The 27821-nt window shown below is 43.2% G+C and overlaps 1 protein-coding gene across 1 annotated transcript; it reads left to right on the top strand.

Moving 5' to 3' along the window:
- The first annotated feature begins 98 nt into the window (after window positions 1-98).
- PDGFRL (platelet derived growth factor receptor like) lies at window positions 99-27089 on the top strand. Its single transcript, XM_075091376.1, has 6 exons — window positions 99-302; window positions 8145-8439; window positions 19603-19754; window positions 21232-21525; window positions 21831-21970; window positions 26338-27089. The coding sequence occupies exons 1-6, from the start codon at window positions 248-250 to the stop codon at window positions 26524-26526; spliced, it is 1125 nt and encodes a 374-aa protein (XP_074947477.1). The 5' UTR covers window positions 99-247; the 3' UTR covers window positions 26527-27089.
- Window positions 27090-27821: the final 732 nt, after the last annotated feature.

The raw sequence follows: 27821 nt of genomic DNA, 5'->3' as shown, positions 1-27821 counted from the left end.
CCACCCACCCACACGGCCGGGGGGGCTCGCCCGTGGGGCGTCGCGGCTCTTCCCTCCCTCAGCGACGAAGGGCGGGAGCGGCCCCTGAGAGAGCACAGCCGCGACGCCCCTTTCCCCCGCGGCCAGCCTCGGGCGGGGAGCCTGGCCGCCGCCCGGCTCCTCCCCGCCCCGCGGCCCGCCGAGCCACCCCCCGCCGCTTTCGCCGCGCCCGCCACGCCTCAGCCCAGCGTCCCCGTCCGCTCTCGCCATGCGGCTCTGGGTGCTCCTCAGCCTGCTGCTGCTGCAGGAAACGCTGCCGCACGGTGAGCCGCGACCCCCGCCGCCCCGCGGGGCTTCCCCGCTTTGCGAGCCGCATAGGGCTTTCTTTATTGCTGGGTCCTCAGCCCGCCGCCCCTGCCCCGCGAAGCCGGCGGCGGCTGGCCGCGGCCGCCCCCCCGCTCTCCTCGCCATGGCAAGCCCCCAGGCCAGGGCCGGGAGCCATCTCTGGCGCGGCGGCGGCGGGGCTCCCCTCCTGCTGGGCAGAGGCGGAGGGAAGGCGGGTTGCTCACTTGGGCTGCGGCCAGCGAGCCGCCGGAGACCGAAAATGGGGTTTCAGTCCGCGCTGGCGTTTTGGGGAGAGGCGTTTGCGGCAGCACCAGCTGCCCCCCGCCGCCGTTTCTCTGGAGGGTCGGCGTTTAAGTCTGCGCTTAAATCCCCGTGCCGCGGCCGGAGGAGGGTCCGTGCTGGACGTGGTGCTCGGGGTGCAAAAAAAAAGTTCTTGTGCATGGTTTTTCGTTTGTAGAGAGGACCAGATTTTACGTGTACGCAGTTTCAGGTTGTGATGAAGTCTTGGTGGGGAAGTTCTTGACTGGGAAGGGACATTCATAACCAATCCTTGACTTCTGTAGACGTAACTAGGCAAAAGAGAGGCTGTTTCCCTATTGTAAAATGCGAATAAACTTACTAAAACTTCTTCAGAAGAAACAAAAAAGAAAGAATTATTTGGTTTTCCCCAGAGGAAGGCTTGGGGAACAAGGCCTGGGTAGCCTGTGGAAGGGCTTGTAGGGAACTGGAGCTGGCCTCTGAGGTGCACCGTGAGAGGCAGAGAGGCAGCTGTTACCACAAGTGGCCCAGGAGGTCGTAAGGGAAAAATCTTGTAAGAACATTAAAAAATCTTTCATCCTGAGAGCTGTTATGCACTGAAAAAAAGTTGTTGGGGGAGGCTGTAGAGTCTCCAGCCTTTGAGACAGTGGGAGCTCCACCAGACAAAGCTCTGAGCAACTGAACGGGGGTGTGAAGGGACTTCCAGAAGTCCCCCTAGCCCGGTTTTTCTTGTGACTACATGCAGAGGAATTGCAGTCTGGATCAGTGTGGTGCAGGAGAGGATTTCTGCTGAAAGATCTGGTCTGTGGGTGTCCACCACCACATCAAGAAAAGTGTTTTCTATTTGAAAAATAGACAATAAAAACACAGAGTGAGAAATTAGTTGTAATTTGGGCAAAAGATTTCCCAGGTATATGTTTTTCTTAGTTTATCTAGTTTATAGTGAGGTTTGACTGGGTGCTTCACGCGCTGTCATCCTGAAGCTTAGCTGCAGGAGAAGGTAACCTGGCACATTTAATGACAGCTCCTTCTCTAAAGCTAGAAGTTTAGTCATAATGTAGACATTGTGATTTCAAAATAGCTTTCCTAATTTAGTTTATATTAGTTTATGAACAGTGAAATATGTCCCTGTAGATTGTCTGTTGATTGTGTTGACATGTCACCCTGTATTGTCTGTATGAGTGTTTGGATGATTAGCTTTTCATCTGAAGTACTACGAATAGAGATCTGTCCAACCTGTTTTGTTACACTGTGATCACAAAGATTCTCCTCTCTCATCTTAATCCTGGTGGTTAAGAATTATTTTTTATGGTAATCTCACCTTTTTCATTTTTTTCCCTCAAGGACAAATTCATCAGTATTAATGAGAGTTGAAAGGTCTCTGGTAACGCCAAGATGTGCATGTGGATATAGGTGATATCTCAAGTCAAAACTGGATTTTTTTTTAGCATGATGTGACAAACGTGCATTTGGGAGTTGTGTGTGTAGCATCTGCAAGAAGAAGGGGCAGACAAATGTTAAAAGATCGGATGAGAGTGCTGTGTGGTGTGTTTCTGTTACGTATTGATGCATAGTCTCGTGGTTTGGCATGATGTTTTAGTAGGGACCCTGAATGCAGTGTTGCAGAGGAAATGAGTACAGTGCATCTTAGAACTGACATTAGGAGCTGATCAGAGGTAGAAAGGAGGAGTTTTCTCAATATTTTTCTATTAAGTCTTAGTTTTGGGGGGGGTTTTTGGGGGTTTATTGTTTTGCTGGTTTTGTTTGGGTTTTTGGTGTGGGTTTTTTTTTTTTTAAATAAGAAGTGCTATTGCTGGATGAAAACTATGAGGGCCCTGTGCATAAATCTAGTGAGAGGGTGAAGTATCCCAAACATGGCATATTTGTGTACTTGCATCAATGGGCTAGTTGTGTTTGTTCCCTTTCCTGGGAAAATTTTGCAGTTTGGGTAAGGAAATGGGGGAATCTGCGTGGTGGGTTCTGTGTTCCTGGAGGGATTTGATTGTGTGTCGTCTTTATCTTAGGTGATAGGCTACTGTACCAGTGAATTTAGTTATACAGCTAAACTTGATTCAGCAATGAGAGAAGGTAGGATTGTGAGGTGCAGAAGTGGTGGCGACAGTAGATACCTGGACAGACTTGTAGGGAGTGTTGGGGAGGAGGGTGGTCATGGCTTGCTTGGAAACTCACCTCTCAGGGAGATGCAGCAGAGAGGCAAAACTAGATTTTCTGGGTAGGTAGATAAAAGCTCCTCTGGTAGTGTTTCCTGAAACGCCCCTGCTGTTACCTGCAGGGAAATACAAGGTCAGAGAGACAAGGGTCTCACTGTGTAGCTGGGAGCGTGGTATAGGAGGAAAGTGTTCAGACTCACTGGGAACTACAGAAACGTGGAACAGGGATCTTGTAAAGAGAGGAAAAACTTCATCTAGAGAAAATCAAACCCAGGCTTCTGGCACTTAAAATTGAAAAGCTTTCATAGGGGAGTATTTAACAGCTTCTTAAAGGTAGAGTGTCAGGTGTGGAAGAGCACACAGTTTGGGATAATGCATTTCCTTGGGGTAAGGTTTTAAGAACCATGTGCCTCTGAACAAATGTTGGGATTGAGGTTGGCAGAACATAGTGGAAATCACAGAATTACAGAATGGTAGGGGTTGGAAGGAACCTGTGGAGATCATCTTGTCCAACCCCCCTGCTTGAGCAGGCACACCTAGAGCAGGGGGCACAGGAACGTGTCCAGGCGGGTTTTGAATGTCTCCAGGGAAGGAGACTCCACAGCCTCCCAGGGCAGCCTGTTCCACTGCTCTGGCACCCTCACAGGGAAGAAGTTTTTCCTCATGTTGAGGTGGAACTTCCTGTGTTCCAACTTGTGCCCATTGCCCCTTGTCCTGCCATTGGGCACTATTGAAGAGAGTCCAGTCCCATCCTCCTGACACCCTCCCTTTAGATATTTATAGGTATTGATGAGATCCCCCCATAGTCTTCTCCAGGCTGAAGTGTCTCAGCCTTTCCTCATAAGGGAGATGCTCCAGTCCCCTGATCATGGCAAAGGGTAACTTCTACAGACAAATCTGAAAAGTGCAACAGGGAATGCTTATCCAGAAGGCTTGTTAGGCCTGTCAGTGGGACCTTCTAATACTAGGGTATCAATTACACAGGAAAGATGGGATAGCTCAACCCAAGGGAGAAGTGGCAGTATGTGTTGAAGAAAGCTTTAGCAAGAAATCTGGCTGCTGGTGGGTTTTGCCAGTAAAAGTCATCTGGTCTGAAATACCAGTCCTGTAGAGAACAAAGAAACTGGTTACTGACCACCCAGAATGATGGAGTGAATGACTGCTCTGTTAAGGAAAATCAGAGGGGCAGCAAGGACTGGATAGAAAAGCAAAGGGGAGAATTACTTATCCTCTTGTAGGTTGGATCACACACATTGGGGTGTGATGCCGAGTGCAATTGTTTAGATGCCACAAATGATGACTTCTGAGAGCCGCTACTCAGAGAACCCCCGAGAAAAGCAGCAGTTCTTGACTTGATCCGGAGCAGTGCTCAGGTAATTGGTTTCAGATGTTGTGTTACAACAGCCAGACTGTAGTTTTAATATTCTTGCAGGAATAATAAAAGCCAAATAAACGACTGATGCATTTAATTTCGGAAGAGGGAATTACATAAGATGAAGAGGCTCGTTAACTCACATATGGGTTAAATATAAAAACCAGAATAAGGCAGACAAAAAGAGTTTGAGAAACAGCTTGCAAAAGGGATAAAACTAGCCATAAATCCTTTTCTTCTGATGTGCTGGGGTGGGGCAGGCAGAGAGGGCTGTGAACTTTGGCCGCAAACTTTGTGAGGCTGGTAGGAAGAGGGGATAAGAAAGAACACCTACAGAAAATAAAACTTAACATGGGAGCAAGCAAATAATTCATTATGGAGGTGCTTAGGGACATTTTAATGGAAAATGGTGACATGATCAGCATATCAGAAACTTTGAGTGCAGTATCCTACTGAGCACTGTAATAGCAGGCTCTGAGACAGAATCTTTGACTATGGGGAGAATCATTAGAGGACATATCTCATTAATATGCCAAAAGAATTGGCTTTAGTGAAAATCAACATGAACAATGTTTAAATGCCATGATTTGATGATACACACCTGAGACTTAAAAGAATTTTAATCTGAAATACCTGAAGTCTTAATTCGGGTGCATAGTCTATTACATAACTTTGCCTTTTGAGGGAAATAGAAATATGCCAATATTTTAAGATTTTTGAGGGAGGTACAGGCAGAAAGCCAGATCTCTGTATTCTGTAAATTGATCTTGTGAATAAATAGGCGTGAATTACAGAAGAGTCAGTATGGCTTTGTATGGCTGCCTTTTTTTTTTTTCCAGAAGTGTGTTTTGTTTTGCAGATCTGCTGAAGTTCTCTGAAGAACTTTATAGCATGGCTATGGATGAGTCGGTTGATGTTCTTGGATTCCCAAAGGAATTTGATAAGCGTGTTTTTAAAGACTCCATGGGAACCAAGGTGCTATGAACCAAGGGAAGACCTCTCATGGAGTAATAGAAAACAAAGAGTACGAATTAATCTTCAGTTTTTACAATATGGGCATGGAATTGTTTTTGAATTTCACAGCGATCTTGTAAGGCGCATGCTTTTCAGCATATTTGTAAATCTGCTAAAATAAAACTGTCAGTAAAAAGTTGCAGAAAGATCTCTGCATTTTGAAAGACTGAGCAGTGAAAACGGGACTTGAAATTTTGTGTTGGTGGATGCAAAGTAGCGCAAAGGATTCGAACTTCGTATACACATTGAGTTTCTAGTTAGGAATTTCTAACCAATAATTCCTACTTAGGAAAGTGATATTGGGGTGACACTTGATTATTCTAGGGAAAGTCAGCTCATAATATTGCTTTCTTGAAAAGCAATGAGCTATTTAGACAGGAAAGATGACAGCAGTAATAGGCACAGCTGTGATTTGACCATATCTTGAACTTGCTATACAGTCTACTTTTGTCCCCTTTCCATTACCCGAACATGATGTAACTGGACTGTTGTAAGATGCATATTCTTTACAAGGAACAATTGAATAGAGTAGGACTTGTCAGTCCAGAAAGGGTATGTTTGAATTACACTTAAGTTTTGTAAAAGTACAAGAGCCATGGAGAAGGTTGTTGGAGAAACAATGGGTATTTATTCACTTAATACAAAAACTAGGAGGTATCTAATATTTATGTATAGTTTGTGTGGTTTTGAAAATTGACCAACGTTAATAAAGGAAAAAATCCACCAAGGGCAATAAAACAATGGCAACTGTGGATCATGGATCCCTTGAGCTAAAGATTCTTGGAAGCTAGGAGACTAGTATCAAAGGAGCAGAGGTGTTTGCCCTGTTCCCTCATTGACATCTGGCACTGGGTGGTGTCAGTGCGAAGACGTTGGCTAGGTAGGTGTTTGGCCTGACCCACCGGAGCCTTTCTAATCTAGTGCAGGGGAAAAGTGCTCCTGCACCAACTGTTTGCCCCTGTAATGTATGCGCTATGTCACTTACTCGGGTGATGTGCTCTGAGCAACTGGAAAAACCCTACTTCATGGTCTTCCATGGGAGGCAGCAACTACTTCTCTGAAATTCTCCTTTGTTATCATTGTTCCCCCAAGTTTGTAAATTTTGCATGGCCAGTGGCATCACAAGTGCAAAGAAAAATTGGAAGAAACATAAATATTTGTTTCACTCTCCCTTCCAGAAACTAGAAAATGTTATTCTTTATCTTAAAATGTCATGACCTTTGGAAGGCATTTCTATTAGGTCTCTTCAGTTTGTGGCTCATTTTAAGGTGATGAAGCATCTTTGCAATCAACTTCACTAACACTCATAACATAGAAAAAGGTTTGACTGTGTGCCAGGGGAGGGGTGCATCTTAGTAATGGGATGTGTATCTCTCAAAAAATTTGTTCTTATTACACGAGTCCAAGAGTTGAAAATGCGTTCGGCAAACAAAGATGACTGCAGCATTGCTGCCTTCTGGTTTATTTTCCATTTGGTGTGAGACCAGAGGCAAATGCTTCTAAGCAGGCAGCCTTACTCTGCATGCTGAGATCACGGAGTCACAGAATGGCTGAGGTTGAAATCATCCAGTCCAGCCTCATGCTCAAGCAGGTTGCCTAGGACCCTCTCTGGTTGGGTTTTGTATGTCTCTGTGGATGGATATGCCACAGCCTCTCTAGGCAACCTGTGCCAGTGCTTGACCACCCTCGTAGTAAAGAGCATTTTCTTATGTTCAGATTGAATTTTTTGGTTTTTAAATTTGTGCTCACAAGGCTCTGTGCTGTTCAAGAGATGTGGTGTACATCAGCCTGGATTTAAAGAAGTGGAAGGCTGAAGCAGTACAGGGTGCCCAGCTGGGGTGTCAGGAATGTCACGGGAGCCATCAGTGGCATGAGTCTGGAAGTGCTGCTGTTCATACTGCAGCCAGTACCAGTTTTAATTCCTGCTAGCTCAGTATACAGCAGGGCTATTTTTAATTCCAGAGGTTGTTGATTGTTTTTTTGTACAATAAAATATCCAAGCATTTTCATGTGGGAAAGCTGTGTTCAATGTGAATTAGCTGTCAGGCACATTTAGTGGAGTTTTTGGTATCCAGGGACAGAGTTTGAAGCTTATCTCACAAAAGATCTGTGCTTTCTGCTGTCAGTTAAAGTGGGAATATCTTGATGATGGGGTTTTGGTGTTTTTGGTGTTTTTTTTGTTGCTGTGTGGTTTTGGTGTTTTGTTTTGTTTTTATTTTTTTGAGTCTGAGACCCCTCATGTTTCCTTTTCCTTTCCGTTTCCTTTGCTTTGTTTTTAAAGGCAGCTGGGCATCCCTGTTTTCTCTAGCAGGTGATGAAATCTCTTATTGTTTGCCTCTAAATAAGGTTCTGTTTTCATCTGGACTGTCAAAATGAATGGCTTTTACAGAGAAGCAATGAATTAAATACTACCTTCAAATGACTTAAGTGCCACTTGTATTTTCACAGTACGTACTGTAAAAAAGAAAACTACATCACTACCAGCATTTTATAAATTGTCATTAAGTTCCACACTTGCCAGTTTTCTTTTGTCTGTCTCTTACAGTAACATGGTGTGTGAAAAGGTTATGCAGAACTGATGGGTGTGTGACAACCTTATGAAGACGGAGAACTTGTGTAGTGTTGCGTACTAAATGGCAACGACATGAGGTAGAAATAACAAAAGTAACTGGAGGTGGAAATGCTGTGTTTCTTTCCCTTCCCTTTTGTAAAGTTCTCATACCTTACATATTTGTCTGTTTATGTGAACTTTAAGTATAGATTTTCCACATGTGGCTGAAAGCTCTCTTTAATAAATTTTTTTTTTCCTTTTCCCCAGGAAAATGGGTCATGCCAGAGACTTAAAAAACTTATGGAAATTAACTTACTCATTTTTGTGAATCCTTTATAGGAAGAACAAAACTTTAGTTATTCTCTGTCATAATAAGAAAGATTTTTTTTTTTTTGTAAGACGATAAAACCTTTTCCTAATCAGTAATATTGCCTTCCTTTTTCTACTTTACTAGTTATTGGACAGTCTGCAAAGAGTAAGCGTCCAAAAGAGCCTGGGGAAAACAAAATTAAGCCTGTCAACAAAAGAGTAAAACCCAAAACCCCCAAAATGAAGGAGAGAGAATCTGCTGACTCCTCTTTGAAGTCCCAGTCCATACTGACACAGGTGATGGATAAAGGTCATTTCCAGAAGCTAGCTGCCACTTTAAGCCTGTCTGCAGGACAAAGCATAGAACTGCGGTGTAAGGGGAGTAATGTTACTTGGAACTATCCTTCATACTTAGATACCTTTAAAGACTCCAGACTCAGGTAAGCTATTTTCCATTTTGTTTGGGGGGGAAGATCTAGAATTTTTTTTCCCTACCACTTTCAACACCATTGGATTTTTTGTTTGTTTACATTTTTACAATCAAGGTGTTTCACCTGGTGGTTTCTAGTATCAACAAAAAAGGATGAGCATCTTTAAGTCAATTACTGCCCTGTGATTTGCACTGTGGAATAGTCTTGTAGCATGTGAACTGGATTTCCTTCAGAGGAATCTAAAATAGATGTCCAATGGGACACCGGTGTGCTCCAGCTGCTAACAGGGAACCACATTAGAGCTAGACCGAAGTAGAACTCTGAAAATGTGTGAGAGTGGATGCCAGGTACTTGCTGCCAACTCTGTTGCTCTACAGAGACCGGCTCCTGGTGGGCTGTACCAGTTGCTAATGTAGTTACCACCTGAGACACTAAGATTAATTTCCTCAGGAGGCTCAAACCTGCATCTGTCAACTACTAAAAACAATACACAAAGCGCCACGCTAAGGAGCAAGTGAGAGTAGTACTTACTTTTTCAGTCAAAGTTACCTTTGTGTGCAGAAGGGAATTGCAGGGTTTGTGGCGTGCTAAAATGTAATGCTGCGGATAGTCACCTTGTGTTTGAGAAGGCTTTTTCTTTCATGTAGTGACATCTTAATGGAAACTGCATAAATAGCTGTTAGAACAGGAATCACAGAATCATTAAGGTTAGAAAAGACCTCTAGGATCATCAAGTCCAACCGTCAACCCAACACCACCAGGCTTCCTAAATCATGCCCAGAAGTGCCACATCTACATGTTTTTTTTTTGACCACCTCTCTGGGCAGCCTGTTCCAATGCCTGACCACTCTTTCAATGAAGAAATTTTTCCTAATATCCAATCTAAACCTCCACTGATGTAGCTTGAGGCCATTTCCTCTCATCCTATCACTAGTAACTTGGGAGAAGAGACCAACACCCACCTCACTACAACCTTCTTTCAGGTAGTTGAGGAGAGCAATAAGGTCTCCCCTCGGCCTCCTCCAGGCTAAACAACCCCAGTTCCCTCAACCTCTCCTCGTAAGACCAGCTTTGTTGCCCCTCTGTGGACACACTCCAGCAACTCAATGTCCTCCTTGTAGTGAGGGGCCCAATACTGAACACAATATACAAGGTGTGGCCTCACCAGTGCCGAGTACAGGGGCACGATCGCTTCCCTGCTTCTGCTGGCCACACTATTCCTGACACAAGCCAGGATGCTGTTGGCCTTTTTGGTCACCCGGGCACACTTTAGGCTGATGTTCATCTGGCCGTCAACCAGCACTCCCAGGTCCTTCTCCACTGGGCAGCTCTCCAGCCACTCTTCCTCAAGCCTGTAGCGTGCATGGGGTTGTGATCAAAGTACAGGACCTGGCACTTGGTCTTCTGTAAATCTCATAAAATTACCTCAGCCCATCAATCCAGCCTGCCCAGATTCCTCTGTAGAGCCTTCCTACCCTCAAGCAGATCAACACTCCTGCCCAGCTGAGGATCTCTCTTTCTCTGCCCCACCAGATGTGTGTCCTGTTAGTCTAGACATCTTCAGAATTCCATATGTTTGTTTGCCTTCCCAGTTTTAAGCATAGTACACATAGCTAAATGTAGATGAAATATAATAGTTTAGTTCTGTATTTGAAAGAGGAGGGGCATATAAGGAGCTTAAGAGTGCTTCCACAGGCATTTTTTTGCCGTGAGTAGTGTTAGCTTTTTTATGAAGATTTATGTGTCTATATAAGACAAGTAGTGAGGAGACTGGATCACTGTGAACGATGCCCTAAGAAAGAGCTGTAAGGATCTCTTCCTGGATTATTAGGTGAGAGAGGCACAGAGGTGTGAGCAAAGGTATCAACTACTGTCCTTTTGTTCCTAAATTAAGTACAAGGGTCTATGCTCTCTGTAAAAAAACTGAGGTTATCTGAATCTGTGATCCATTTCACTTATTTGCAGGTGTGATGCTACCTTAAAGTCACTCCCAGTTAAGTAATTTTTCAGAGATATTCTTCTCCTTTCCACTTCTCTTTTCGAAGAGGAGTGTTGAAGTTCGGCAGTTACATACTGTGCTTTCTAGCATATCCTTCTGAAACATGTGAGGCAGTTCTTCTCCGGGTGTTTTATTTGCTTGTCACAGAATTACAGAACGGTAGGGGTTGGAAGGAACCTGTGGAGATCATCTTGTCCAACCCCCCTGCTTGAGCAGGCACACCTAGAGCAGGGGGCACAGGAACGCGTCCAGGCGGGTTTTGAATGTCTCCAGGGAAGGAGACTCCACAGCCTCCCTGGGCAGCCTGTTCCACTGCTCTGGCACCCTCACAGGGAAGAAGTTTTTCCTCATGTTGAGGTGGAACTTCCTGTGTTCCAGCTTGTACCCATCGCCCCTTGTCCTGCCATTGGGCACTATTGAAAAGAGTCCAGTCCCATCCTCCTGACACCCACCCTTTAGATATTTATAGGTATTGATGAGATCCCCCCTCAGTCTTCTCTTCTCCAGGCTGAACAAACCCAAGTCTCTCAGCCTTTCCTCATAAGGGAGATGCTCCCGTCCCCTGATCATCTTCGTAGCTCTCCGCTGGACTTGCTCAAGCAGTTCCACATCCTTCTTAAACTGGGGAGCCCAAAACTGGACAGAGTACTCCAGATGTGGTCTCACTAGGGCAGAGTAGAGGGGGAGGATAACCTCTCTCGATCCGCTGGCCACGCTCCTTTTAATGCAGCCCAGGGTATTGTTAACCTTCTTGGCCACAAGGGCACATTGTTGGCTCATGGTTAACTTGTTGTCCACCAGCACACCCAGGTCCTTCTCAACAGAGCCGCTTTCCAGTAGTTTATCCCCCAGCCTGTACTGGTGCAGGGGGTTGTTCTTCCCCAGGTGCAGGACATTGCACTTGGTCTTGTTGAATTTCATCAGGTTCCCCTTGGCCCCACTCTCCAGCCTGTCCAGGTCTCGTTGGATGGCAGCACAGCCTTCTGGTGTATCAGCCACTCCTCCCAGCTTGGTATCATCAGCAAACATGCTGAGGTTACACTCTATCCCTTCGTCCAGGTCATTGATGAATATGTTGAACAGGACTGGACCCAGCACAGACCCCTGGGGAACACCACTAGTGACAGGCCTCCATCCAGGCTGTGCTCCATTGATCACGACCCTCTGAGTTCTGTTGTTGAGGCAGTTCTCTGTCCACCTCACTGTCCACTCATCCAGCCCATACTTCCTTAGCTTGCCTATGTGGATGCTATGGGAGACAGTGTCGAAAGCCTTACTGAAGTCAAGATAAACTACATCCACTGCTCTCCCGTCATCGACCCAGCCAGTCACGCCACCAGAGAAGGCTATCAAGGTTGGTCAAGCATGATCTCCCCTTGGTGAATCCATGTTGACTGTTTCTGATACCCTTCTTTTCCTCTACATGCCTGGAGGTGACCTCCAGGATGAACTGCTCCATCACCTTTCTGGGGATGGAGATGAGGCTGACTGGCCCATAGCTTCCTGGGTCCTCCTCCTTGCCCTTTTTGAAGATTGGAGTGACCTTTGCTGTCCTCCAGTCCTCGGGCACCTCTCCTGTCCTCCATGACCTTTCAGAGATGATGAAGAGTGGCTTGGCAAGAACATCTGCCAGCTCCTTCAGCACTCGTGGGTGCATCCCATTGGGGCCCATGGATTTGTGAGGATCCAGTTTGCATAGGTGATCTCTGACCCGATCCTCCTCAATCAAGGGGAAGTCTTCCTTTCTCCAGATTTTCTCCTCTCTCTTCTGGGGGCTGAGATGCCTGAGGGCCAGCCTTAGCAGTAAAAACTGCAGCAAAGAAGGCATTCAGCAACTCTGCCTTCTCTGCATCCTGCGTTGCCAGGGCCCCTTCCCTGTTCAGCAGTGGGCCCACTGTATCCCCAGTCTTCCTTTTACTGCTGATGAATTTAAAGAAGTCTTTCTTGTTATCTTTGACATGCCTTGCCAGATTTAATTCCAAGTGGGCTTTGGCCTTCCTTGTCTTATCTTTGCATACCCTGACAACACCGGGAGGAATATCTCCCAAGTGGTCAGTCCCTTCTTCCACGTACTGTGAACCTCCTTCTTCCATCTGAGTTTCTCTAGAAACTGTTTGCTGATATATGCGGGTCTCCTGGCTCCTCTGCCTGACTAAGGATGCACCGATCTTGAGCTTGGAGGAAGTGGTCCTTGAATACTGTTGAGTTCTCTTGGAGCCCCCTGCCCATGGGATTCCTCCAAGCAGATCTCTGAAGAGGCCAAACTTGGCCCTCTTGAAGTCCAAGGTTGTAACCCAGCTCACAGCCCTGCTTCTACCTTGCAGTATCCTAAACTCAACCATCTCATGGTCACTGCAGCCAAGGCTACCCCCAACTCTCACATCCTCAACCAGCCCTTCCTTGTTTGTTAGGATAAGGTCAAGCAGCCCATTGTGCCTTGTTGGCTGCTCCACCATCTGCATCAAAAATTTGTCCTTGGTGCTCGGCAGGAACCTCCTGGATCGTGCATGGCTTGCCGTGTCGCTTTTCCAGCAAGTATCAGGGTGGTTGAAGTCCCCCATGAGGACCAGGGCCTGTGATAGTCAGGCTACTTCCAGCTGTCTGTAGAAGCCTTCATCAACTTCCTTTTCTTGATCTGGTGGCCTGTAGCAAACACCCACAACATTGTCACCCATATTTGGCTGTCCCTTAATTTTTACCCACAAGCTCTCAACTTGTTCTCCTTCCACTCCAAGGCAGAGCTTGATGCATTCCAGTTGCTCCCTCACAGAAAGAACAACTCCCCACCTCACCTTGCTGGTCTGTCTTTCCTAAAAAGCCTGTAGCCATCCATGACCACATTCCAGTCATGCGAGCTATCCCACCATGTCTCTGTGATTGCAATGAGATCATGGCCCTGCGATTGCACACAGACCTCTACTTCCTCCTGTTTATTCCCCACGCTGTGTGTGTTGATGCGTTGTCCCCTGATGGCTGAGGCGTTCAAGAACTGCACTGGCTGAATAAACCTCTTTTGCTAGTGCAAGGCTTCTGTCATAGTAAGTTACCGCAGCAAGCCTGTTTGCTGCGGGCTTATCCCAGCAATCTCTTTCAAAAGATCTTGTGGCTGGTTTAAACAGCTACTGCTTTTTCTTTTGCAAGAAATGGTGTTTTATCTGGATTTATTCCAGTAGGTGGCGTTTATCAGCTGCAATACAGACCTGGCCTTCCAGCAAGCCAAAGCTTGACGTGCAAAATTAATATTAACAGGGAGTGTGTGTGTGTGTGTGTGTGATGGTGGTTGTCATTGTCAAGTGTATTTTATGTTTTGTGCATTTGCAAATAGGTTGCCGGCATGATTTGGTCCTGTAGGCCTCCAGGTCATGTTATCTGAGTATTAGCATCTGGCATTGGAGAAGGCAAGGCAAGTATTCCCAGTTTTTGGAGAGGAATCTTGAATGCTTCATTGTTTGTTTGACTGTCTATTCCTCTCTTGCAAAATTAAGCACTTTTCTAGTGATGCACATGGGACAAAATACAAGAATTTAAGGTAGTTGGGGGGGCTTGGGGGGGAAGACAGGCATTTCCTAACTGTGTAGTGTGGCATTCTGTAGTTATATTTAAGGGTCTATATTGAAATATGGTGATCTTTGCATAGCAGAATTATTTTGAAATAACTTATTGTAGCAGTAAGGCTGAGTTAGACTGAAATAAAAATTTTAAATGTAAGCAGAAGATCCTATAATTAACTAGAGAAATTGAAAACAGATTAGTAGCACACTTCAGGGTCACAGAATAGTAATAATTTATGGAGGCATCATCCACAGAATCTTACGCAGTTATATTTTCATCACATTTTTAGCATGACTTTGGTAATTATCTCAAGATCTTTGCTGTAGTGCTTATAGATGCATATGAAACAGTCTGCTTTATAGAATGTGGAACATGAAATTTATATTTTGTGGTTCTAGTACGCTTTGATTGGATTTAACTGGAAATATCATAAAGATAGTATGTTATTTAGTTAGCTCAGTCAGTACTGCTTGTAAGTGAACTGTCAGCAGAAAAGGTTATTATCTTTCAGGAGGGACTTAGATGTTCCTCCCTGCATACAAAAGACTGCACCAAGCACCAACTGCAAGATGCATATTTTCAAATTTTGCAAATATATTACACTAATTTTAAAACAAAATGCTGAATATAGGGCAAAGGGGGAAAATCAGAAAAAATATAGGCAAATAACCTACAGTAAAAATTGTTTAGTCATCTAGATGCATATATGTTCAGTATCTTCTAACATTTTTTTTTTTGAGTGCTTAAAGACCAAGTATGAGGTAATCCCTTCATTACCAATTAGTGAGGTGTGGAGTGAAACCTGAGGTAATTAACTGGGCTGGGCTTTTTACCTTGGATTTCCATGCTGGTCTTGCTGTAGTTGGGGCACTGGTGCAAACCAGAGTTGGTAGCAGCAGCAGGGGGGGAATGTGGTTGGGGTCTGAAGAGGTAAAAGAAAGTGAAGGAGCGGGTTGCTGGCACTGGAGGATAGGTGAAGAGGAGGGGCAATGGCAATGAGGGCCATGGAGTTGCTGGGGACTAATGCCTAGCACTTTTTTGTTAGTTGGTAAGTCCCTAAAGCAACAGATGCTCAGGCTTCCAATTCCTGCTTTTTTCTTTAAATAATGGGAGGGATGTACAAATTCAACTGGTGTGGTGGGAATTTTAACAATAAGCAACGTGTTTTAAATCTTCTGGGAGCTGCCAACATCCTCTAACTCTAGTTGCTACAAGAGGAGGCTTTAAGGACTCTTGATGACTAACAGAATTGCAATTACGGGAGGCAGAAGAGACCTTAAGGTTCAGGGCAGCGAGGGCATTTGTAGCTCAGCTGGTCGGAGGGTTTATTAACAGGGGAGGTCCAGGGCAGGGGCTGACAGTGAAGATGCATCACTGTGTTCTGTTTCCTGTCTGTAGTTCTGGGAGAAGAGGGTGTTTTGGTTTGCAACTAGTTAAATTTAGCATCCATGTAATCTATTTCCTATGGGTGGTTGCAAAAAGAAGTAGGGGTAAAAGCCAGATGTTTTGTCTCCATGCCCTGCTTATCATGTTTTTAACTTGCCCACGTGGTAAGCAGAATACAGCAGCCTGGAGGACAATATGACTTTTCTAAGAAGAGATTATAGTTAGAAAAGCCATTTCTGTAGCATTAGTGGCAAAGCTTGCTTTGAGTTTGGCTTTGTAGGTATACTTTAAGACCTGGTAAATAAAATACTTTTGCTTGCTGTACTAGAGAGTCTCAGTTTTTAATAGGTCTGTAGCTGTTAACAAATGCTAAAATTATCATATGGGGGAGGGAAAGACGCTGAGAAAAAGGAGGAGGAGGACTCTTTGGCTGTTTCTTTTTTAGCCAGAGGAGAAATTCTCTCTCTCCACTATCCTAACTGGAGTAAATAACAGTACACACTGAAATGATTTACTTGGCTTTAAAGACTGTAGCATGCAATGCAACTGTGGGGAGACAGCTAGAATCATGCAAACTTGACTCGTGAGTTAGGGATGCACACCAGCTTGCTTTCAGGACTAGCTTGTTATCTGTAATGCTCTCTTGCCTTGTGCAGCATAAATACACCCTGCAGATAACTCTTTGAAAGTTTTGTGTGCTGGCTGAACTGGTCAAAAATCTTGGCGGTATTAAAAGTCAAAGGTACCTTGTGCACCTCCAGAACCAAAGGGCTGGAATGCCGTTTTGTAAGACTCTGCTTAACAAATTAATGACTGTAGGCTCACCCAGAAACTGAATCTACAATGCATGAGAAGGATCAAAAACTGAGAGGGATGAAAGAAAAATAAGGGCAAGTGTGTTTTCCCCTTCTTATGCTTTATAGCGAAAAGCTACTCTAGATGAAGGCAGTCTAACTTCACATGGTCTCTGCTCTGCCTGATTTGGAGCGTGGGTCTTTCACCTGCTGAAGACCGGCTGTGTTTATCACAGAACTTCATCTGATAAATAAACTCATGTAAGATGCAGCTGCTCCAGTGGAAGAAGCTGGGGCAAAGAGCTGGACGTGTATCACATGCACGTTTGTGTGTGCTGGATACGTATGGACAGGAGCACTCTCACAAGTATGGAGGAAACTACGTAGCAGAGGGCAAAATTAGACTGCTTTTAGTGAAAGCAGGCTCGTGCTGGCTCAGTGGGATGTTGGTTGTGCTCATGCGTATAACTGAATTTCATTTTGTACCATGTGCTCTGAAGTCTGAAAGCTAGGGATTTTTTTCTTGTCTTAAACAGTAAGAATTTATGTTCCTCTCCTAGTAAGCTTGTATTTGAGACAAGCTCTTTTTTGTCAGTATGAATGCAGCTGCTTGAGAGGAGTTTGCTAGATGATCTAGGAGTGATGCTGTGTACACTGTCTTTTTATATCTTTTGGGTTTTTTTAAGCTTCTAAACTTGGCATAGTTTTGCTGGCAAAGATCTTTTGAACTTCAGATAACTAAAGCTTAATAAGATCAACGTGTGGAATAAGATTTTGGAGCAGTTTTCTAATTTATTTAAATAGTCTTGAGATGTTTGTGTATACAACAATTTTACTTTGTGATATGTAGAGCACAGCAAAGTTTTGGCTTTTGAGTCAAATTTCCCAGCATCTAAAACACTAATGAGATAAAAGTTATCCTGGAAATATTGGTCAGCTGCAGGATTTACCATTTATAGCTTACTTTTTATGGTCCGTTTTGTCTGCCTAATATGATCATGTCACAAGTTTCAACACTTCCACACTCAGTTGCCAGGTTCTGTTAGCACATGTTTGTGGATGACTACCTCGCTAGGCTATTTCCATTGATTACTGGATAGCTTGTTCTCAGTTAAGTAGAACACACTGTACAATAATTAATTAACTCTGACCTTATTTTTCTGTCTATTGGGATTTCAAGCTAAGTTCAGTGTCTGCATTAATGGTTGGAGGCAAAAAATGTTCTGGCATAATGGTTTCTCTGTAATGTTGACATTTAGTACTGGATATTTGCAAAGCATTTTATGCTGATGTAGTCATGTAGCCTATAAATGTGACCTGTGAAACTAAATAAAAATAATAATACAGACTAGGGCATGCTTTGGATTTCTCTTTTCTTCCTGTTGGGGACTAACAGGACCTCTTGCACAAATAGGAATCTTTCAAAGCTTATCCAAAAACTGAAGGTAATTTATAATGTAAGGTAGTGTGTTTATTAAAAATGAAAATGCTACTACTCCATAATTACATGATTCCAAAAAGTGGAATCAGACAAGGTCATGTAGGACAAGCACAGTAGTGGGTAGGAAACATGATTTTCCCATCTCCTTAGGCAGGCCTCAAAACTGCCCCATGGCAGGTGAGTGTACTAACGGTGGCCGAGGGCTCTGATGGAAAAGGTAATCCTCAGTTAGGCCTGTTTGGGTTCTGGTTTTGGTGTGTTTAATTCCTAAACTACTGGCCTGGGTTGGAGGTCGAATATTGGGTTCCATGAACCGGTGCTTATGATTGCTGGTAGTAGTGCAAACTGCTAGCAGAGCACCTAGGGAGTCAGAAATTTTGGGAATTGCGCATAGCTGGAAGTAGTGGCCTCTCTGTTTAAGCAGTTATTCTGCCTGCAGTGGAGATGAAAGCAAAACAGAGCATTTAGTGTGTACAGTACAGCCAGGCATGTCTATAGTACCGCTATTACACAGTGACAAGGTGTTTTAGAGGATAAGTAGTTCTTCAAAGCATGCTAATCCTGGAAATAAATGATTCAGTTGGGCATCTGCCTTACAGAATAACTGCCACATTAATGAGAAGAAATAGGAGGATAATAAATATTCAGAGAACCCACAGCTGAATAAGGGTATAGGAGCTGTTCAGACTAATGCAGGCTGCATATTTGTCCAGACCCTGTTTGAAACACTGAAAAGAAGTTTCCTATCAAATGCCTACAACCTGAACAATCTCTTCTGACTTGGTTAGGAAAGAAACGACTTCGTAACTCGATGTCTTGCGAAGGAAAATGGGAAACTTTCATGTGCAGGATGTGCCATCATGTAAAGGCAGGTGGTTGACCATAACATTTTTAAGGGTCAGAGCAGCAGTGGAGTGCATCAGCACTGCCACATGGCTGTCCTGACAGGGTTCCTGGAAAACTGGTACTGTTGGACCATTGCTTTTGCAATCCATCAAAAGGCAACACAGCAGACTGCCACCTGTAACACCATCTGTCTGCAAGAAAGAGCCAGGAAAGCAAACCTTAAAAGAACAAGATGAGATTGTAGCTGCTGAATTTCAGATAGGACCTTTGACCCTTAGAAACATTGTCAGTACCCACACACATATCTACATATTTATAAATATGTGCACATTTACAAATGCCAGTCCACTGAGATGTATCTGGGAAATTCAGGAGAAGGAGAAAAAAGCAAATCAAGTCTGAAATAATCACAGAGGCTGAATTTTGTGTAGTTACTTGATGACAGTGCCAGCACACCTCCAGCGGTTCTCAGGGTCATGATCTGAAATAGCTGAGGGGTGAAGAGGAAACTCCAGTGAGAGGATGCCAGTGAGGTGGCTCAGGGCAGAGGAGTAAGCAATGCAGAATGACTTACTTGCCAAATCCAAGCGGAGATAGAAGCTCTTTATGATAGTGTTTGCAAGTGGAAACTTGGACCAGGATGTTAAAGATGAGAAAGCGTTCACACTGAAAGCAGGTATAAATCATCATACAAACTCTTATTAAAGTACCTTCTACTTATGTACTCCTGAATTATCTTTGTTATATACTATTGAAGCAGTGCTACAGTTAATGGTATGAAAAAAGGACTGATATTTCATGCTCTAAGTCAAACTGCATGCAATATGGGTTATACATGGACAAACAGATAAAACATAGATGAACACGCTGTCTCCAGCAGTCACAGGCCAGTTCCAAAATGGGGACTGAAAGGAATCCAAGAATGAACTGTACAAGGCATGCTTGTAAGTGCTCGTGTGCAGCTGAAATTGATAAAACTACTCTTGTAAGCAGGTCTTTGCTGGAGCAAAAGGGGGATTTGCAACATAGCTCTGAAAGTGAAAGGTGGGTCAGTTGCAGAGTAGGAGTAAAGAAATCAATAGAAGTGAGCTGACAGAAATGTACAAGGAAATACATCTGTGCTTGTCTCTGCCTTTTGTTTTTCTTCTCCCTAGTATAAAGCAGCTTGACAGGTACGGTCAGCTGATCCTCACAAACTCCACTGCAGCAGACACAGGTGAATATAGCTGCTGGCTTCAGCTCTGCAATGGGAACAAATGCAGGAAGGATGAGACTAAAACAGGTTCAACATACATCTTTTTCACAGGTAATTAACTCACTGGGGGACTAGTAATGGAAATATATTTGCTAGTAAGACAGGAATAAAGCTACATCAGCAACTTCACTGTCAAGATTTTTCTTCCACAATTTTCATCTTTTTTTAGTGGATGTCAAGGAAGACAGTGCTGGTGAGCAGACAATTACTTGCTTAGTGTGATTTATAAGTCCATTTTCCATATGGATTATGCTAAATGTGAACCCAAAATAATGCATAATGCCATGGAAAGCAAATACCTTTGAAAATAACAGGACACATTCTGAGAGTCTGCTACAAAATGAATAAAAATATATTTAATTTTTGAAAATGTCTGGATAAAGAAAATAAATCTGTGCAGAAGATTCATTTTGTCATGGCATTCAGATGACCATGTGGACTCTTCCCCCACCCCCGGCGCCCTCCTTCCAGTTGCATTCAATGACTTAAAAATCTTGACCTCATTGATCTTGGTAAGGCCACAATTTCTCCCAAGAATCTATATAGCATGTCGAGAGGCAAAGCACTGTTAAGTACATGAGTTGTCCCACAGAGCTTGAAGCTGACTGTGGCCCTGCATGGGCCTGTGATGCTGCATAGATAGGGTCATAGCAGACAACCATGCACAGTTTGTTGCTACTTGGTACAACAGAGCTGAAATCAGATGGTTAACTTGTTCTTCTCATGGAAAACATTCTGAATCTTAAAACAACTTCCACTGCCTGATGAGAGCTAAGCATTCTTGGCTAACAAATATTTCAGTACAAACTGCTAAGATTGGGCTGTTTGTGATATGTTTTGGAGCTGAATTAGACCATGAGACTCTGCAGAAGCCATTTATCAGAAGTGCTTAATGTTTTGAGGATACTTTCCTTTAGAAAGGCAGGAATAAACGTTTCAGTCGAGCTATTATGTAAATGCTAGTGCTAGAAGGAGGAATTTCAGCTTTATATTTCTAAGAAGCATGCCAAATATGGAAAGACTCTTTGACTGTAATTTTAAAAGCACTAAATATTTCAGCTGCTTAGATCAGTAAATCAAACATTTTGCCTAAAATCGTATGTATAAAAAGGCTGTAGCTCCAAAGAACTACTTTCTAGTAGTGCTTATCTTACCAACGGTGGTGGTTTTTTATGTGTGTTACCCTTTAAAAGCGGGCAAGTGAACAGAATTAGATCCAGATGAGTATTTGGAAACCTATTAAAAAGGAATGCCAAAGATTTTCTTAAGATTAAAAAAATCTGATTACAGTGAAGAATACTTTGTATTTCTTTTCGCTGTTTTTAATGCAAGCTATGTAAATATATACTCACAGGTTAGAAAAATAATGGTGTTTTTTTTTCCTTGTGTGTGCGTATTTAAAGAAAAAAACTTTGGCTTAACTTCTAATGTTGCTCATAGCAGTTTTCTCTTGTTATATGTACTTTCTCTTCTTCCTGTTAAACCAAGATGTAAATATTATTCTAACTATATCAACTCTTCTGCACAGATAAAGAGGAACTTTTTGTACCTACTCCCAGTTATTTTGAGATTGTCTACCTGAGCCCAGATAAACCTGCAGTCATCCCATGCCGTGTTACTACTCCTTCAGCAAAAGTAACTCTACACAGGGAATTTCCAGCAGAAGAAATTGAAACAGATGGAACTGATATTATTTATGATGTGAAGAAGGGTTTTGTCTACCAGCACCCTACTTCTGATCATAAAGGTATTGTCTACTGCAAAGCAGAGTCGCAGGGAGCACCTCAGATTTCCATCAAGTATCATCTACTGTATGTGGAAGGTAAGGTGCAGTTTTCTATATCCTTACATGGACTCTTGTTTTTTCTGCTGACATTGATTAGAAAACAATTTAAAAAAAAAAAGTAAAATAGTAATGTAATCAGAGTTTTAAAATCTTGATCAAAAGTATACATGATAAAACTTTGTAGATTTACATTCTAGCAATTTCCCAGTGTAGAGGGGAAAGTTGCAGGTGTATATCACTTACCTATTGCGTTAAGCAAACTGAGGCAAAAACTGACATAAATTTTATCACTGTATTTAACTTTAGAAACTAACTTTCTGCTTCCAAACACTCTCGATCAGTTCCGAAGGGCCCGCCCTCAACCACAATTGCAGCGTCATCCAACAGAGCAGAAGCCAGTGACAGCGTTCATGTAATCTGCACAGTCCTTGGGGAGCCAGATGTAGACGTGAGCTTCAGGTGGCAGTACCCAGGGCAAGAGGTAAGCGACATATGCCCTGCCTGAAACGGTTTGTTCTCCATAAAAGCAATGCTTTGAATGTCAGTCAGCGTCTAGATTTGGAGTAAAGATTCTTCCAGATTGTGGTGTCTGCCCCTTGCTAGCTCAGGCATGCTGGCAGGAGGAGGCAGCACATCCCTTTTGAATTTCAGCCCATTTTTCCCCGAGAGCCTAGAAGTAGCACAGGAATGAAGCCTGAGAGTTTTACCCATGTTAGCAAAAATCAAGCTCAGCAAAGCTCCCTCCTCCCTCAGGTTTCCATTCCAGAGACATTTGCCCTCTGGCAGATTTTACAAAGAAAAGCCTCAGACAGGGTCAAAGCCAGCCAGCGTCAGGAAGCTATTCTAGGGCAAGCCACAAAGCCTCACTGATGCCTCTGCATTTGATATCCCTTCCATCTCCATGGCTCGGGCACATGAATCATCACAGCACAGAAACTTAACCTTAATTGTTGCCCACATCCAGAAGCACAGAAATCTGCTTTTGCCCAGCCTTAGCTGGAAGAATCAACTGAAAATAGCCAGTGAATGTTAGAACTTTGTTGGTCCTTTTTCTTCCACAAAATAAGGTGTATCTGACTAGCATCATTGATGGCCCTCTTTCTTGTCCCTCTACCTACCATGACCAGTTACAGCAGGGCCCTGTTTCTCAACCAGCTTCATCTCTACTGCTGTTTATCCTAAGCAGGCTAGGAGCAAGGGAAGGACTGCTGGCAGATAGAACCCTTCATCAGAGGAAAGGGACCCTCTAGGACCTGAGGGTTTGCATTGTATGCCATTTGCCAGGCCTCCTGGTGCTGGGCTGTCAAAGAACAATGCAGTTTTCTAATAAGGTACTTGTATCAGCACTGGTCTCCCTGAGCCAGCATAGAATTAAGTAATTTGACAGCAGAGGTAATTGCTTAAGTGATTGGAGTTCCGTGCTTACTTGGCTTGAGAAAATACAGATCTAAAGCCCCAGAAGTTTGCGGTAGCCATTAAGATAAAGACTGTAGCACTCTGATGTCTTGGAAAGGTGCGTGCCTTTCCTCAGGAAAAATTAGTGAGAGCAAGCGAGCACAAAAGGGATTTGAACTGCTGGTGAGGGCACTGGGCATGTAGAACCAGGTTTCTAGCCCTTGCTTAGATGTTTATTTGTTCTTTCACTTCCCCCTCTCTCCTCCACCTCATTTTGATTTTTTTTTCCTGCTGCTTGTTGTAAGTTTTCCTGCTGAGCCTATTGAAGTCAGAGTTTGTGAGCAGTTACCCACTTCCCCTCCCTGCCCTTTCCTGGCTGTTTAATGAGGGCAGCCTCAACTGCATTTGGTGAGAGGCTTGGTACTGATAGCCTGCATTAGGTGGTCTGAAGAGTAACTACTGGATGGAGCATTGGAAGAGTTTGGCAGAATTCCTGTTTCTGGTGTCCGCTTGAAGTTAGGAAGGACAGGGATGGATGTATAAACAAGCAGAGAAGCTTGCAGCTATTGGTGAAGTAAAAAGTAAAATGCTAGGGAAAAGTGAAGAGCCTCGAAGTTCAGGGAGCTGCAGAGCAATAGTGTTTTTTTTGAGTTAAATGCCCAAGATCTTCCTCTGAATTTAGCTCTTAGCATTACTTTGAGATGCATTGGCAGTGTCTTTACCCTTTACCCTTCAAGGTGGGCCTTTAATCAAGCTGGGGCTTTAACTCTGACAGTCTTACAACGATTCACTCTCTTGGGTGGAGAAGAAATGCCCCTGCTGATCACATTAGCTTTGGTGATTGATATGGTTTTCTGTTTGTTTTTGTGTGGGTGGTGGTTTTGGTTTTTTTGTGGGTTTTGGGATTTTTTTTGCTTCCCTTGATACCTGTTTATTGGACTTTAGTAACTGGCTATACAAACACCAATTTTATGTCTCTTGTAACTAACTGTAGTTACTAAGAACAAACAACTCAAGGAATTAAATTCTAGAGTCAGCCTGGCCTGCCAAAATTCTGTATCTTGTTAGCCTACACCCCTTGCTACTTTTCCATCTTTCGGAGCTGAATGGCTGCCCCAGCCTGGTTGCTGGCTGTTCTTGGCTCAGTCCCTTCCAGTGGTCTTACAGCACCTGAGGCTGTGCTGGCATGTGCACTGCAGTTATGCCTCTCTATGTTCAGTCAGTGCTAAATGACTAAACACACACAAATTGTCTCCCTTGTTTGCTGTGGATACTGCGGATGCAGTGCAGGGCACATGCACTATCATCAGCAGAGGACTACACCCTTTCACTGCACCCACCTACAGGGACTGAGACACTTTGGCCTGTGGCCTGCATCTGCTCTGGAAAAAAAAGGCTGTTGTGCTTATCCACTGGAGTAAACAGTCTCAGCTCCATCTGTGCCTGGGGATAGGGAGGGAAGAGTTGTGTTTGGGTTTCTGCCCCAACAAAATTATTAAGTAAATGTCAGAGGAGTAGAAGCACTGTATCCTTGTTGGAGACTTAACATTTAATAAGGAAGTATTCACATACTGCAAATGAAAAAAAGGGGGGGAGGGGGAGAAGGGAGAGGACCATCAGTGGTGCTGGTCAGATACACCTTCTTTTGTGCAAGAAAAAGGATGGACCAAGTTAAGATTCACTGGGTGTTTCCATTCATTGCTGCTGCTTTCAGTGCAGGGAGATCAGTGAGTTTTTTTCACCACCACCCCACCCAGCACCATGGCTGTCATGTACCACTTAATCCCTGAGCAGAAGCAGCACTTTAATCTCTGCTTGCTCTTAGGTGTATTGCATTGGCGAGACCCTCATCTCAGCTCTGTGGTCACTAGCCTCTCCCTCTTACCTTTCTTTTACCTGTGTGGTTTTTTCTTTGTTTTTTTCCTGGCCACTCCCTGACAATTGCATTTGCTCATTCACCTGTTGTGAATACATACTCATGATCCACTCCTTAATATGATTCCCTGAAACTAGCTTCAAAGCAGAAGGCAATTAGTTTGAGAAAAACTGGGCTAGCAGGAGCCCAACCAGGCAAAGAACATCTGCCCTCCATGGCCTTCGCCTTCACTTTCTGTAGGGTCAGGGACTTTCACTTGCTATATTTAAGAACTAACTTAAGCTTGAATTGTGTTCGGTAGTACTTGATTGTAGGTAGCACATGCTTTTCAGGCTGGGTGCAGGAGGTAGTGCTCTGCTAGGTAGAGTGCTGTTAAGTGGCTTGATTCCTTCTGAAGTGGTAAGAATTTCTAGATGAGCTAATTATCAGTTTTTTTCAAAAAAAGTTCTTGCTAGCTGTAAACCCCTGCCACTTCCTAGGCATTCTCTGACTGCACTGTGACTCATCCCTAAGCTTCAAGAACTTATTCTTTTGCTACTATTAGTTTAAGCCTTGTAGCCATTTACCAATATGAATGCTAATCTATTTCATGAAGCAAGAGGAGATGGTTTCCAAACAGAAACCTCTCAGTTTTAGCCAGATTATTGGTATAGCACAAGCCAGTGTGATTAAAGCTGCTGACTGGCATAGTGGATTTTGGAAGGAAAGGCTGTCTTTGGGCCATTTTCTCTTAATGCAGTGCGTTGCAAACTTCGAGGTGCCAGGGCGTGTGACCTGACAAACAGGCCATCAGAGAATTCTCTTACAACAGGCTTTTTTCTTCTCTTGTGTAACACCACCACAATCTAAACAGCATCTTTCTAAGCATCCTTGTTTGTATTTTTCACTTTGCCATTACATATATATTTTGGAAAGCACAACTTGAGGATTAATTTAGAAGCATTTATGAATTGTTACTCTTTGTTTATATGCCATCTAATACAGTGTTTCTGAAACTAGAGGAGGAGGAATTAGTTTGCCACACATGATTTAAAGCTACTTTCTGTGCTAAAAGAGAACTAGGTAAAGCTTGGTCAGCTAATGCATGCTGCTGCTGCCTTCCTTTTTGAGACACGCTGAAAGTCTGAAAATAAGCTCACATGTCTATCCTGACATCTCCCCCAACCTACGCGCGCCTGTTTTAAGTACTAAGGTGCATACCAAGCAGTTGGGTAAGCGGCCCACAACTGCAGCTGAGTTCATTCATACACTCCAGGCAGAGCTTTAGCAGCCCATCACTAATCTAAAGCTGTACAGTACCTGCACTTAGAGTGGAAGCACCATCATATTATCCTTATTTGGCATAACTTATTGGTATGTCAATATTTAGTGCAGGGATGTTGCTGCAACTGCCAGACACCTTCAGTTTCCTCACTTAAGGCTGATTTTTGGATATAGACTCCAACACTCTGACCTCTTGCATCAGGGTGTGATAGGGTAGTGTCACTAAATACTTTGCAGAATCATGTATTTTCTTATGTGGGTGGGTGGGTTTGTATTTTGTTTTTTTTTTTTTTTTTTTTTTTTCTTTTAAACAGTCTGAGAGGCCTGTGATTATCCAAAACTTCTGGAGACTGATAAACAGAGGAACTGGACATACCACAAGAATCTCAAAGAGTGTTCTCATTGTTGAGGATTTTGAAGCCAGAGATGCTGGAAACTACATTTGCATAGCTCAGAACCTACAAGGAGAAACAACAGTAGCTACTAAAGTTGAACTAAATTGATAGGGAAGGCTTCTGGACATAGAATGAACTGTATGTTATTTGACACTATAGCCATTTATTTTCTTTCTTAATGTTTAAATGAAGCTTTCTCTATCACTGTCTCTTTTCATGTGTCAATGCATTCCATATTCATTAGCTTGACAGGCCACAACAGCATTCCCTATGCCCAGCAGTAGTCAGTTAATAAAACTACTATGAAGCATTAATGTTTAAGCCTGAACATGCATAGGGCTTATTATATTTAGGAATAGGTGGTCTTGGAGTTTCCTTTGCATATGCCCTTTTTGCTCAAACTCTTTCATAAGGTTAACCCACTGTAGGGTTTGTGCCTTTTTTTGTGTGTATCTGAGAACTGAGATGATATTAAATATCATCAAAAAAAATCCACCAAGTACATGTAGCTCTTCTGGTGCTAAGCAATTTTAGAGTACTGTATATGTTTAAAACGACAACAAAAACAAACAAAAAAAACCCCCAGAACCAAAACTTGTAACAGAATTAGCCAATAGCAAATGTTTGTTTTGCAAGAATAATTAAATTTCTGAACATTATGAAAACCTAAATGTGTGTATTCGTTTCATATCTATGTAGCTATATAAAAACATAAATGCTCAAATAAAATGCTCACTCCTGGGGAAGATTAATACACTAACTACATATTAAGGCGCGAGAGTATCTCCAGAGATTTGTAAGTAGGTGCATATGTTGAATTTTTCTTTTGTTGCATTCTTATAACCTTATAACACATAGCTTGCTTAGACTTCGCTCCTCAATAGCTGTATGGAGTTATGTTTACTAAACTACGTAGCAAATTGCTTGCTAAAGGTAAAACCTACATTTATTTATATAGTAACAGTTACAGAAGCAAACCTTCAAATGTAACATTAGAATAACATTATACAGCAGAATATGGTCTCAGGTTACTAATGAGTTCAACTCAATTGTATTAATTTACTCAGGAGAAAAGGAAAGATGTTTCATTCACACAGAGCTATAGCTGGATAAAAAAAGCAAATGTTTATCTTGCCCTGGCTTTAGTTCCCAATACAAGGAAAGAGACCCTCCAGGAAAAAGGTAAGAACTTGATAACACTGTTGTTGGACATTTTGGCACTATTTAGTTTTCCTTCCTAGCCTCAAGGACAGAGCTTGTGGAAGCTAGAACTTCCAACACAAAGCCACTCAGTGCTGTAACTGCATGACACACGCACACAAAAAAATCTTAGAACAAGCTATTTTATTTACAAGGCATGTAAAAACAGCTTATGAGGAACCAATCCAGGAACCGGTCCCTTG

Source organism: Phalacrocorax aristotelis, chromosome 4 (assembly GCF_949628215.1).
Source record: "Phalacrocorax aristotelis chromosome 4, bGulAri2.1, whole genome shotgun sequence".
Classification (NCBI taxonomy): Eukaryota; Metazoa; Chordata; class Aves; order Suliformes; family Phalacrocoracidae; genus Phalacrocorax; species Phalacrocorax aristotelis.
The sequence above is the reverse complement of the archived record's forward strand: the minus strand, read 5'-3'. Positions and strand labels throughout refer to the sequence as shown.

Bases quoted from the DNA above. Each gene is read 5' to 3' on its own strand.
- PDGFRL (XM_075091376.1), top strand. From the start codon at position 248: ATGCGGCTCTGGGTGCTCCTCAGCCTGCTGCTGCTGCAGGAAACGCTG. The intron at 303-8,144 runs GTGAGCCGCGAC...CTACTTTACTAG, and splicing joins GCAGGAAACGCTGCCGCACG to TTATTGGACAGTCTGCAAAG. The intron at 19,755-21,231 runs GTAATTAACTCA...TCTTCTGCACAG, and splicing joins AACATACATCTTTTTCACAG to ATAAAGAGGAACTTTTTGTA.